Source organism: Ixodes scapularis, unplaced genomic scaffold, assembly GCF_016920785.2.
Source record: "Ixodes scapularis isolate PalLabHiFi unplaced genomic scaffold, ASM1692078v2 PGA_scaffold4__175_contigs__length_147842914, whole genome shotgun sequence".
Classification (NCBI taxonomy): Eukaryota; Metazoa; Arthropoda; class Arachnida; order Ixodida; family Ixodidae; genus Ixodes; species Ixodes scapularis.
The window spans coordinates 91866628-91881366 of NW_024609879.1; the positions used below are offsets into that span (position 1 = coordinate 91866628).

The window sequence follows — 14739 nt, forward strand, 5'->3', positions numbered from 1 at the left end:
CAATAAATAAACATAACAATAAATGCAAAAATAAAAAGCTGGAGAAAAAAAATACAACCAAGAAACCTCCGGAAGTGTTATATTCTTGCATATTCAGAGGCCCAGAACTATGAAACAAGTTTCTCCTACCAAAATGTGTACAAGCCAAAAGAAACACGTCTCAAGAACGTAAAATCAGAAAAAAACTTTTTTTTTTATGACATGCTGAACTTGAACAATTTTAGAAATCTTCCCTATGAGTTAATTTATTCCTCAATGTGAAAAAGCAATAAATACATTATTTTGTATTCTGCATATGGTAATGATGTGTACTGTCTCTGGTGTTAATTTAAATGCGATACCTCTGACAATGTAGGTGAAAAAAAATGACAAAGTTTAGGGCATAATTGCCCGTAGGTACATGTTTGGATATTTCTTCGAAACTCGTCTTGAACAACAATAATCATATCTTAAGACGGCACTTACCTAGGCTATACATAGATCATCCTTAAAAAGTTTAACATCTCTGCCATAAATAGCTTCGGCTATAGCGCGCTTCAAATACGGCACGAACGACACTTGTCAAAAACCCGTCGTCCTTCCTCGCTCCTTGGGGAATCCATTTCTTTAAAACCAAGCATGCCAGATGATTGAAATAAACGGCATTGTCTTTCGCAAGGAAAGCGGCAACGCATGTAAAATTGCGAAAAAAAAATTACGAATGCACCTCACTGTTTGAATACAAATGAAACCACCCGCCGGTCTTTCGAAGTTCGACGACCTTCGAACTTTTACCCTAAAAGTTTTACCCTAAAAGAACTTTTACCCTAAAAGTTCGAAGTTCGTCGAACTTTTGACTTTTCGGGAATCGGAAGTTCGTCAATTTTTGAATTCTTTAGATTAATAAGTTCGAAAGTTCGAAAATTATCGATTTCTTTAGCGTAGGAAGTTCGGAAGTTCGAAAAGCTTCGAACTTTTTAGTGCAAGAAGGTCGAAAGTTCGAAAATCCGAGCTCGAATTTTTGGTTTATCAAGTTCGAAAGTTCGACAAGCATCGAATTTTGCAGCGTAATAAGGTCGAAATTTCGAAAAGCGTCGAACTTCTTGGTATAATAAGTTCGAAAATTCGACCTCCGTCGAATTTCTCGATATTGAAAGGTCGAAAATCGATATCTTTCGAACCTTTCGGACTACTTGAATCGATCATCGAAACTTCGGTTCGAAAAAAGTTGGCGGCATCCTAGCAGAAGGTACGACTTACCATTTTTGCAGTTTTCACGAGTGTGTACCACTCGTGAAAATGGCAAAAATGGTAAGACGTACCCTAGAATGTGGAAAATTTTAGATTCTTTTTTTTTTTTTCGTAACTTTTATAACTTTTTTTTTACTGCTTTAAGACTTTGTATAAAAGGCTTAAAGTACTCTAGAAGTGTGTCTTTAATTTTATTTTATTAAATAAATATTTTTGAATCTTGAACCTTTAACAATAGGCCGAGCCTGAATCGAGCTAGCTTTCGAAGAAACATATCAAATGAAAGCTTGTATTTAAGCCATTTTAAAAGTATAATATTGGTAATTTAGGTATAGTTTATAAAGAAGAAACAACACTGTAAACTTAACAGGAAATGCTAAAAAAATATTCAACGTCAATAAAAAAAAACGTACAGTATATATATTTTTATACGAAAGGGTTTTTGTGTTCGTTTATGTGCAATAAAATTTCCTTGACATATATGGCTTCGTCATATTAAGCAGTGCGTGTTTGAAAAGAAGACAAAACTTAGCTCCATTTTAATATTAAAAGACACGGGCCGTTGCCAAATTCATATTTTACGTAATTATTATATATATGCTTATAGCGGGACCATAGTACTTACGATATTAGTATACCTTATTACCTATGTACCATTTAGTAAAAATGAGGCATAACTGGTATGTTATGATTTAACAAAGAAAAAAAGTTCACGCACCCCCATGCCCAGTTCCCTTATAAATCCCTAAGATTCGCAGCTTTTCTCTAAATAAACTTATTGAAGCGTCTTTATTTATTTAACAAACATAAAAATTAAGTTTCACAAACCTCTATGTCAGGCAATGAAGGGGCGAGGTAAATGATTTTCAGTAACCTATAGCGGGCCGATCGCGAAATGTTGCTTCTTTCATGCGGCCGCATTTTCACGTATACTGGCGGGGCTCGTTCAACACTTCTTGCCTTTCTTTTTATATAAAGAAATAGCAAAGAATACAGAAAAACCGGGAAAATCCATAACAATACATAGAATTTTTTAGTATTACAAGCTCACAGTAACGTTTATGGCGATCAAATAAAAAGTGATTTTAAGTGAGGATAACAATACCCATGAGAATACGCTTTCTTTATTTTTTATCGCAACCCTGAAAGACCCGTCCCTATTTTGAGCCTTCATCCAATCCACAGTTGGCAGGATTGAATGTTTTTCACAATACAAAAAAAAAAAAAGTGCTATTATTTTTTCACTGTGTCAAGGTGTTGAGGGAGGCATACTGCTTCATATTTGAGGAGTACAATTCCAGGCACTTTCGGGGTCACTACACGGAAATAATCATCAGCACCTTAAACGGTTTCCAGTTCTGACGACCTGAGGTTGTGCAAGGGGGCTTGGTGATTGAGGACTCTCGCCACGCCATTACACACACTTTTTCCGTGTCCCGCAGCTTAAAAGTTCTATTTGGTCACCTCTTGTCTCTTCGCCATTTTGTGCAGTTAAAACATTTTTTTTAAAAATTTTTATGACTAGCCTTCCCGTCGGAGATGTAAGCAAGTTTTGTAACCATCGGAATGTTTTCTTCCAACCACTCTCCAACTGTGCGCAGAGCGAACAGCTAGTGCGTGTGCTGTATTGTGCACGATGTCGTCGCTGACAACTCCGATGCTGTAGATTTTACGCTCCGTTGTATAGCGACGCGGGTGAAGAGACGCGGCTTGGTTCTTCCAATGAAAGCATTGTACCACTCGCGGAAGAACGAGGCTCCAGTTTTTCACAAAATCAAAATGCAATACGATGGTACGAGCCTTGAGATGCGACTTCTTTTCAGCTTACAGCAAGCTGCTCAGCATGTCGGATGAATTATTGGGGCAAGTATTTGTAACGCACTTTCTGAGCTCACTGCAAAATGCGCCACTTCCCATTTGTTTTCTTTAGCAGTTCTCTAGATTCACACAAAGGTACTTTGATTTATTCATCTTCCTTCATTTGCAACGATTTCGGGGTTAAACCATCTCTTTTTGGACACAGCTTACAGGTCGGCAAACCGCACTCCTTAGTTGTGTTAGCACACAGGCAAAGTCTCAAGACTGAATTCTCGGTCTCCCACGTTTAATATTGCTGCCAAACAAAGAGTGGTTGCTCCCTCCTAAGATAAGATACCAGATACGTGGATAGTATAGAACGTCCCAGCGAAGCTGAATGAAAGGAAAAGGCTGCCGCTCTCGAAGGCGGCGGCGCATGAACTTTACGTCATGCATGGTATCGCCTCCTTGTAATCACAGGTTGTCTGTATAGCTTCTTCCTTTCTATCACGTGCAAGGTTAATGGTATAATAGTCGTTTCTCATGTTCATTGTGACCCAGCCTATAATAAATAACTAATCACGACAGCTGTGTAAAAAGCGGATGAGACACTCGGAGAGTTAAAAAGGGTGGCGGCATGTCTATGTCCCGCTCGGCCCGTGGATTATACCTTTTCGTTTTCACTTTCCGACGAAGAAAAATAGCCAATGCAGCTTACGAAAACCTTGAAGATACTTATATATCAACTAGAAAAAGGAAATAAAAAAAAGAAAAGAAAAGAAATGAGGAAAGATGCGCACGTTGCAGTACAGCCAAAGCAAGCGACGAAACGGCGCGATGCTATCAGAAGGGATCGATGAAATTGTGATAGATGAAATCACCCATAAATCCATTGCCGAGTGAAGTTTCACTAAGGTGGCACTTGTTTCTCACTCCAGCTAGTGTACAAGTGGACCAAGAAGCTTCAGAATGGCGTGAGTTGTGAGAGAGACCCTCCTCCACCGAGCGCGGTCAGTCAAACGGCGCGACCAGAGTGCTTTGCAGCAGTTGAACACATCGTAATAAAAAACACGGCAAGTGATGGTGAATAAAATAGTCACGATTGTTAGCGTCATGGTTTGCCCCCCATGGGATCACGACATTTTTGTACCACTCAAGAAGGCAATGGAAGGTAAATATTTCCGGTCCGATGAAGAGGTTCAACGTTGCAACGGGCGCAATATGCGTGATTGGCTACTCACACGACCGAAACGTATTTTTCTTCTACCGGAATCCAAGCACTTACTAACCCCCATTCAGCGGAATGGAGGCTATGTTTAAAGCTATTACAGATACCTACCACCTTTGTTTCATAAATTTTGGGCAAACGATAATGTAAGGTCTTCATCTCGCTGACATTACTAGTAATGCTAATCGCGCACTCGGTTATCTACGGCGTAATTTTTCTTTAGCCCCAACTAACTTGAAACTCATACTTTATAAATATTTAGTGAGGTCAAAGCTTGAATATGCATCATCAATCTGGGACTCTCATATTAACTCCATTATTCTTCAAATAGAAGCCATTCAAAACCGTTCCGCGCGTTTCATCTTCTCAAATTACTTTCGAACTGCCAGTGTCACTTCCATGAAGTCTAATCTTAACTTACCCGATCTTTCATTGCGTAGTAAACTATCTCGTCTTTGTCTCTTTCACAAGGTTTATCATTTCAATTCTCTACTCAGTGACTCTCTCTTTCTGCCACCATCGTACATTTCTTCCCGCAGCGACCATCAGTTCAAGGTTGGCGTCCCAAGCAGCCGCACCAATTTGCACTTCCACTCGTTCATTCCCAAAACCTGCACAGACTGGAACCACCTCCCCGCCTCCATCGCTTCAATCACCGACAGCGACCGTTTCAAAAGTGCCGTTTGCAACCATTTTTTGTAATCCCTCTGCTGTGTTTATGTTCATGTTGTATGTTTTTTTCTGTTTTGCTTCACCACTCCTCTCTGTAATGCTTCGGCCTTGAGAGTAAATAAATGAAATGAAATGAAATTATACAACTCAAACGGGGTCCATTCAAGCCCCTTTCCTCTGTACCACACTTCCGCCGGCAGGCCACGCCAGTTTTTGCTATACCCCTAGATGAGTGGTTTATAATATTAATCCCGCTAAAGCTTAGACCACAGTCTCCTACATTCTACAGAGGAGTCTATATGGCTTACACCACGGCGCAAGAAAATAGGCGTGTCTGAAAGGGAATCGAAACCCCACTCGGGCTTTGCGCGTCTGCCGGCAGGGGCGCTGTCGGGCTGGGGCTCCGCGCGCAGGCGTGATCGAGCGGCCGTGAAAACGTGTCCACGAATGATGACGGTTCCTCGAGCCCCTGTCATGCTGCGCCATCTCACGGCGTTTGTCAGAGGGGGGAGAAAACTTTCGAGGCTTCGACACACCATGCTCCGTGGCAAGGCGGTGCCGTTCAGACTATGGCTTTTGACTTTAGAAGTAAACAAAACCTATTGTGTATTGCGGTGTATCGCCACCCTTAATCATTCGTGTCTATGTCACCTTCGAGAGACTATCAGTTCGAAACTAACACACACAGTAAACAACAGGTGTCAATAGTCATGCCCTGTTGCGGTTGGGACTTACAACGATTTAGACGCCGTAGAAAGTGCTCCTCTAAAACAACTCTCAAACGCAAACATCGAAAAAAAAAAATTAGTTGCACAAGTTTTCCAACATTCATAGAACCAAAGGCCACGACCTCAAAGGAACATTTCAACCTCCACGTCAAACTAACCAAAACCGCGGAAGGATAAGTACTTGGACGAGTTAGTTGTGCATTGTGACAAAATAAAAACGAAAAAAAAAAAAAAAAACAGCACGAGGGACAAGTAGAAGAACGACGTACACCGCAGTGCGCTCATATAAACATATATGTGGTGTCCGCCGTCGTTTTACGTGTTCTTTTTTTTTTTCTTTTTTTTTTTTTCGCTTTTATTTTTTATTATGTGTAACCTAATGACCAAACCAAACGGCAGCGTTTATTCCTCCGAATTTGTAGATAGCAAACCTTATTATATTTTCTGAATACCCGGGATTCCCTCTGCCCGGCACGCAGTACAGTGACGTCGTGATGTCGACGGCGTTCTATAATAACGAGACAAAAATACATGCATTTACCCAGTTCGTCCCCAAAAATGTTGTCTATGTACACGAGTATCCACGTTAATTTTAACCAACATTCCAAAATTGCCGCGTTTTCCATCGCCGTGACGTCATTGGCAGGCACGAGCATGCAGTCTAGAGAGAGAACAAGGGGTCCTGAAGTGAGCTTCCAGACCATTCTCTCCGCGCCACCAAACTTGTTGCGATCACTTGGGAACAAGTTTTCCTGCCCAAAGAGTGAACCTGCGCCTGCCGATGGATGGATATGGATGGTTGTGAATGGCTATACCATTTGCAACGGCGGTAGCCAGCCTCATCACTAGTGTGTAGGTATATACATGTAAGCATTCGGAGAATGATGATAATCCCTGGGGAGGGAAAAAAGGGGGGACAAGGGACAAATACAAATCTACAAACACAACTAGATGACTGATGCGCGACCGAAAAAACAAAATCCGCCTGGTCCTGGTATCGAATTAGGGACCTCTACATTTCCAATCGGGTTTGGTTCGTCTATTTTGTGTTTAAACTTTTCATGTATAAATACTTGAATACCCTCCGTGGCCACCGCTTGTCACCCATTTCGGTCAACCTTCGTTCAAATTTCAACTTACTAATTGCCTCTCTGCTCTCAAAAGACGACCAGCCCTTGTACACCCTCATTTGGTGCCTTTCCATGTGTTCCCAGTGCTAATCTGCCTACGTTTCTTCTTCCATGGCGTCACTTTTCCAGAGTTGCCAGTAAAAACTTCCAGCTCGTAAAAAAAAAAAAAAAAAAACGGTGAGGATAAAAAAAAATCAATAACGCCGTAAAATTTACCATATTTATGCCATAGACAAATCTACAGTTGTGTTGAGCAAGGCTTATCAATGAGCACAAACAAACAAACGGCGTTTTTTTTTTTTAGTATTGTGAGGGGGAAAACAGAAATCAGTACTTATGATACATTACGAGACTTAACTAAAGATAAGAAATAAAAATACGAGGCGCATGGAAGACAAAACTTTGATGGCAAGGTCCGCAGAATCAGATCTCTTTGGCATCGAAAGTCCCAGATGCCCACAAGCATGCTACAAGTGGGCCGACAACAACGAGCAATTAATTTACCCCTCCGCACGCTCCCCGCGGTTGTTCGGAGCGAAAGTGGCGCGATTGGCGAACTTCCAGGCGGCTGTCCTAGAAACTATATACGCCGCCGATTCCGACGCACAAAAAGCCGGAAAGCAGGCACACACGTCATCTCGACATCACGCCACCAACCAAATCACACAATAGCGAAAAAAAAAAAAATGAAAAAGCCCAAGAAGGTTACTCCAAATTACTCAACGTACAACTGTATCCACTTAGACAGGGGGCTACAAAAGAGTTCACGTTATTGTAGGATATCTCAAACGAAAGCATTGCCAAGTCTGGAGGCCCTCTTGCGATTTTTCGTGCTTGGCTTGAGACGGCCGCGGCGGCACAAAAAAAAATACCGAATGTTTGAGAGTGTTAGCGGTTGAAACGCAAAATTTCAAAACGTTTCGTATAAAAAAAAATGTTCTAGGCTTTTTTTTTTAATTTTTAACGAATAAATGACTACCAATGGAACTCGCGAATACGTGAAGAAGAATGGTAAACGTTACCGCGAGAACGCGTTCCATTCCCTAAAAAAAATTCCCGAAATCCCGGATAATATATAATAATAGGGTTAGTTCTGCAAATTTTTGACATCTGATTCGACCGCTAGCGCTACATTTCGGCAGAAACCCAGCGTACGACGCGCGCAGTTTATTTTTGCGGTGGAAAAAAACACGGTTCTTATTACTTCCAGGCACCCGGTATAAGGCTCCTCAAGTTGATTTTCAGACGCTTCTGATGCGTGAGTCGCCCGTTTGCGTCGCTCTATTATTACTATTATTATTTAACTGCTTCTTGCTTCGAGCTGGATATAGAAATATCGGGGCCCGCAGGGCGTTTCCTCTTGGGGATTTGCGACAACCGACTGTCTGTTGCTAAAATTAGCGTATATTCAGCGGGAGGGATACACGGACGTGATGTGCCGACAAAAAGATATAGCACCGTAAGCAAGTCACGTAAAGAGAAAGAGAGAGAAAAGAAATCCCCACTGCCACACCTGAAACAGCGTTAAACATCTATAACCTAAATCACATGAGAAAAAAAAGCGCTAAAATTAAAATGAAACTTTCCCCCTCCCTTTTCCTAAAAAAAAAATAGAAAAAACTTCAGTACTTTAAAAGAGGTTAGGCGTTACTGCTTATATATATATATATATATATATATATATATATATATATATATATATATATACACACTTTAAACAAACTACGCGGTTGAGCCTGCAAAACGCAAAACATATACCAACCACACTTCTTAAGTACAGACCACGTGATATAGATATAGTAATCGCGACCTACTGAACCCAAAGGTACCCCTATGCAGCCACAACAAACGCGCGTTGCCGTTAAAAAGCAAAAAAAGAAAAAAAGGAAAACGAGAGTGCGGTCTCAAGGTGGAATATAAGTCGCCATACCGGTCCTGGTGTCCATGGTTCCGCGTCCAGCAAACGGTGCACACGTGTCCTTCGCACCCACGAAACTTTCTCAAACTCCCTGTGGGACGCCGCGAATATCCGTTCAGGCCGCTTCACACACTGCTGCTGCTGCACGACGAGCGTGCGAACGCCGTTCCCCGCCGACGAACGAGGGAAAGACGGCGGGTGGAAAATCGCCACCTCCTTCTTTTGTTTGTCTCGCTTTTTTTCTTTCCCTCGTACTACGGTCAGACCTCGATCTTCCTCTAGTAGGAAAAAAAACCCTCACGATACCGACCTCCGCGAGCACTGTCGCAGACGACACACAGACTTCTTGCAGACGACGACAAAAAGAAAAAAAAGAAAACGCGTTTCATTGTTGTTGCCAACCTCGATTTTTTTTTTTTTTTTAATTTCCGCTTTTTTCGGGAAAACGATCCGTTCAATTTCCTCGAAAACCCGGACAATGAGGTGTGCGTGCGTGCGTCTCAGAGGTCGCGCGCATTGTTTTTAAATATTTAACAACCCCCACTTAGGCCGTTTCTTTTTCGTTTGTTCGCTTTCTGACGCACGGAGACGGGGGTCGACCGGTCTCAAGGTATCTTCATTAGCAACACCAGTGTAACAGAGAGGAGCTAGCTGGCCGGCATGAAACGGACGCACATAATAATAAAGCAAGCGCCACGTAGAGCCGGCTTCGCCGCAAGCGGGTGTGCACCGCGGAGAAGACAACCCTACGGCGCCGTCGCCGTGTGGGTTTCAAGGTAAACTGCGCGACACTGTTAACCTCCAACACGACATTGGTGCTTTTCCGCATTTTTCTCATATATCGCACTAGTAGTTTTAATAAGAATTTCTCGACCCCCCCCCCCTCCTTTAAAAAAAAAAAAAAAAAAAAAAAAAAAAAAAAACTATTCGTGTGGCGCTGTGTAAGCAGCAAACGACGGCAAGTGAATCACGAAGCCAAACGAATTTAATGAAATGAGTATCACGTGGCGGGCGCACAACAGACTACGGGAAGAAGCTGAGGGAGAGGAGAACAGGAGCGCAACGGTTAGTTGCGTACACGCAAAAGGCTCTAGCTGCCTTTGTCTGTACTCACAGTTCAAACGAGTAGAGACGAAGGCGGTTAGCCTTTGCGTGTACCCATTAATCCTTCGAATCCGATCGTAGCCGTGCACTCTCATTCCCTCCTTTACCTCAGTTTCTAGTCGCATACTTTCACGAATCAAAGAAAATATATCAGCAGCAAGTCGACCAGAAAGGCCCGTCACGATAACGCTTGCTACGGATCCCCTGATATCGTCGAGAGGGATATTTTTGGGATTCTTGCCTCGGTGCTCAAAAGCCATATGAACTTGCGCCGCGTAACATCAGAAACAAAGAGAGAGAGAGAGAGAAAAGTAGCGGTGACAGATTTAGTTTACGCTTCTACATTCACCGCCATTATACTCGTGAGGCACGGAATAGGCCAAGCTTCATTTCCGTAAACAATAGCTGGCCAACACATACCTCAGACGTGATGCTACGATAAATGATTGTATTAAATTACATTACGCGTTGCTGCGGTTCCTAGCTGCACTTAGTCGGTTTTAGATCATTTCGCAAAATAATAACATAACCTACCCGTTTTTTTTGTTTTTTTTTTTGAGTGTGTTTTTTTTTTTTTTTTCAATCACAGTATTGCAGTTTGTTGGAACACATTAGCAGAAGCTTTATTTGTAAACTCTGAATGTTTTTTTTTGTTCTTGTTTTTTTTTTTTTAGTTTTCAAAAAAACTTAAACACGCAGCTCCTATCACGTGTTTATGGTATCACAGACACACACACACACTTCCGTCAGAAGCAAAAAAAAAAAAAAAAACACTCGTTGCTTAATAAATGTTGTTTTACAACCATGAAGAGTATTTCCATTTACCAAAAGCGGCGTATATGATGAACTCTACGCTGCAGCAGGAAAGACGGCGACGAACAATATTTGGCTAGCTGTCTACGGCAAAAGAACAATGACAAGCGACGCTTCACTTACCGTCCACTGCCCTGTAGACCACGAGGTATTTATCCGAAAGGCGCCGACGACGACAGCTTGTCCCAGCGACGGCGGCACGAGCCAACGCAAGGACCATCCTACGGACGCCGATAGCGACCGCGACGGTTGCGCATACGATCGCGATAAACATCAGGCGACACTCGTCGTCTGCCTTCTCGCGCCGCATTTCCGCGACAGTGTAGTCTGCTAGAAAGGGGGCGGTATTTGTCTTGAGGGGGCTGTCGCCAAGCTACACAGCCCGGCTTATCTTAGGTCTATACGAGCTTACACTGTCTGGGCATCGACGCTTCCTTGCTCGCCTTGGCGGACGTTTGCCGATCAGCTGGCGGTGAATGCGATGCCTGGTTTGTGCATCTTGCAGACGATGCTGAGCAAAAAAACTCCAACGCATCGCGGAGAAAAAAAAAAAAAAGGTAAGTCTGGCGAAAAAAGGAAGATAATGCAAGTTTTTTTCCCCTCACTACGAGATAAGATTATTCGTGGATGATTTTCAAACCGCTTAACGTTACGCGTTCCTTCAATATAGGAACAACACAAGGCTTATTCTGTAACGAAAAGAAGCTAATATTTTCTAGAGCGAGACGGGACGATGTTTGAACATGGAAATCAGATAATCATAATATGGTTTTATTTTCTTCTGGTTTCTACAGAAATAGGCTGCGTTGAGCTGCCGACGCCCCCGGCATTTTCTTATCAATATTTCGAAGTTACGATGCTTCGGGCAACAGATATGACTCGTTTAAAAATGTGTTATCGAGAGAAAATCCCAATTTGGGTTGTTATAAATCATTATATATATATATATATATATAAAGGGATGCTGAACCGAAATTTGGAGCTCACAAAACAAGGCGAGAGCGTTAGGCGACCCACCCCGCCTATCACTCCAGCCTAGTTCTGAAACCAAAACCATCCCTCAGACAGCGATATCTCAAAAGGTTGGCCGTATTTTTGAAGTGCGCGATTAAACACGGCCGGCGAGGCCGACGAGACATGTGACGTCACGATTCTTATTCCCTCTCCCTTCGCTTCGCTTCGCCTTCTCGAGCAGGTGAGCCGAAGCGAGGAGAAAAGTAAGGCTGCTTCCCCTCCTTCTCAAATGCTCCAGGAGGATCGTGACGTCAAAGTCCTCGCTTGATCGCACGCGCCCTCCGTTTGAGATATCGATGTATGCGTGATGTTTAAGAGTTCGTAGCATCCAGTTCAACGCTTCTGCGTCATTATTCTGCGAAATCGGCACCCATAATGTAGCTTCAGTACATCTGCGTCTCAGTAAAACAAAGTATAAAAAAAGCTTTTCATCTCACCTAAAAACATTATGCGGGTGTTTTGTTGTTGTTTTATAAAAAAAATTACCTGGTTGATGACAAGAACAATGTGCTTTAAATCTATCTGAAACATGCAGTGTCGATAAGGTGAATGTTGTGGTACCAAACATTTCAAAAATCTGAAAGATCTCCTTTTTTTTTTTTTTTTCCCACGAGTTGGACGACATAAATATGCGCCTTCTACCAAGTTTCGCGTCACAGAGTCCCAGAGCTTCCGATGGTTTTTGTTTTGTTTACTTAAGTAATGTTAATCGTAACCAAATTTATTAGACGTTTGCATGAAGTAAATAGTTCCATATGTATAGACGCAGAGATTTGGGGAAGGATCATATTTTTCGGTATACTCGTTTACTGAAAAATATGATCCTTCCCCAAATCTCTGGACAGTAGTGAAACTACGCAAGCAAGGCGATTCGGAAGATCAAACCAGGCTAGATTAACAAGCTTTCAAAAAATACTTCACGAGTAACTAGTACCACACCAATCATGTTTCTGACGCCACATCACGTCAGTGGCGCTAACTCCAAAACGGAGTGGGCGCAGATGCTTCAAGGTTACTATAAATTTTGTGGAACACTCGCGAAAAGCAGTACCCCTCCCCCTCCCTCCCTCCCTACCTCCCCCCCCCCCCCCCCCCACACACACACACACACACACATTTACACTGCAGAGCAATTACCATAGCAGTCATCCTCCGGTCAGTGGCGTAATCTACGTATACATTGTACTAGAATGGTTCTCAACCATTGATGTTTCACGGACCCCTTGTGCATCGGCGGAAATGATGGAGGACCCCGTTTATGGTGAGGGGAAGGGAAATGCATAAGTTAATTATGATACTGATTTTATAAATGGATATAACTAAGAGCTAGTGCGAAGTACACTTCTCTCATTGACATACACAGGAGAAAACTCACCCCCAATATTGGAACGTTTCTTCCCAATCTGAAAAAGACAACTTTTATTGTCCGGCTTGACTGATGAGGCAGAGCTTCGGGTACCCCTATAGGATGCCTTCGCGGACCCCCATTGGAGAACCACTGTAATGTACACGTGCGGCGGCACGTGCGGGCTGCAGCGACCTTCGGTTTCCGCTGCCCTGTCGACTGCAGCGCTACAGTGGCCCAGCAGCGTTGCGAGCTCCCATTGTCGAGTCACGGCGGTTCAAATACAACCCCGTATTCTAGTATACTGTCAACTAGTAACGTTGACAAGAAGTAACGTTGGTACCAGAGGAGTGAAATCACCGGAAGTGACGTTATTCGTTCGCGCATACGCAGGCACCCGTTCAAGAGGCAAGCAAGCCGTCAGCATCAGCGCTCCCGCCACGACCTCGACAGCATATTTTCAGGACACAGAAGACTCGAAACCAGAGTCATGAAACGCCGTACTGGCGCCCTGGTTTATGTAACATACTTCCTAAGGGTGTGGTGCAGCAAGTCTTGTCGAGTAACAAGAAGTGTATGTACATGTTAACACATCACCCGCGTCACACTGAGTAGCGTCAACGGAGTTAGCAGGTTTTTCCTGTTTGCGTCCGGCTACCATTTAAAAAAGGAAAAAAGAATATTATAGAAATTTGTTTCGCGTTACCAGCGTGACCGTAATGGCCCTTTCTACGTATCGCAGAAAGCCGACACTCCGTGAGAATGGGACGCTAGCGGTGGTGTTAAAATGTGCAAATTTGAGCACGGGAATCAAAATATACAAAAGAAAACACAATTTCCCTATGAGCCCACACTCACCTAAGCCTAATTTATCAAACCAAAATTTGATATTCTAAACGCCCTTAAAACGTTTTTAGTAAAAAAAAAAAAAAAAAAAAAAAAAAGCCAGGAAGACGATTTTTTTTTTTACTGACATAATTGCTATGGACGCCCAAACTAAAATTTTGGTTTCATGAATATTAGACAGGTGGGCGTCGACTCATAAATTTTGTTTTTCGTTGGTATCTTTTGATTCACGTAACGTCACGTGCTCACGCTTTCGCATTTTATCCCCACCGCTAGCGTCACTATCTCACGGAGTCACTTCAACGAAATTTAAAATATATCCGTCGTGTTCAAAAATAGGTTTAATATGATCCACAATATCAGTAAATGACAATCGCACGATTGTATTTTGAGCCTTGTGACTCTATTTTTTGTTATAAACGGCCCATTCTGGCAATTGCTCGGAGAAGGCCCAGCTTAGACCACGTGACATCCGACGCAATCGTGACGTAGGTCGTCTCGGGACGAGCAAAGCTACCGCGAGGCTGACGTCGAGAGGATGGCCTAGTCGTTCCAGTTAACGAAGCGGCTGCCTTTGTAAGAATTTTGAGTGACGGGTTAATCTTCTATAATCTTGTAGAGAGACAATAGCGACGCCTGGGACGCACAAAAGGAATTCGCGGAAAGAGGGGGGTTCCTCCTTCCCCTCTTCTCTCGTCGTGGCTAGAGCGCCTTCATGTTCGCGAAGGGGGACATGAAGGCACCCTAACCGTCACTACCTCTCAAGGTTCCTAGATGGGCATTACAAACGAGGCATTAGCGACATCCGCCAGGTGCTCTTTGCTAATCAATTCGTTTTAAAATTCCTTTTCGTGTCTTTTTTAAGAAGATATTGGTGTGTCCGACGTGATACTGCTCCTTTGAACACATATACG

The 14739-nt window shown here is 42.9% G+C and overlaps 1 protein-coding gene across 4 annotated transcripts in view; it reads right to left on the reverse strand.

Moving 5' to 3' along the window:
* Window positions 1–11114, reverse strand: part of LOC8038327 (acetyl-CoA carboxylase) — a 169373-nt gene extending 158259 nt beyond the window's left edge. The window contains exon 1 of one of the 4 annotated variants that reach the window (XM_029983884.4): window positions 10744–11114. In XM_029983884.4, the coding sequence (XP_029839744.1) occupies window positions 10744–10930 (187 nt within the window). In that variant the 5' untranslated portion in view covers window positions 10931–11114. Of the gene's footprint in view, window positions 1–8715; window positions 8854–10743 lie in introns of those variants that run through there. The other 3 variants (XM_029983886.4, XM_040498707.2, XM_040498703.2) reach the window with 3 other exon arrangements.
* Window positions 11115–14739: the final 3625 nt, after the last annotated feature.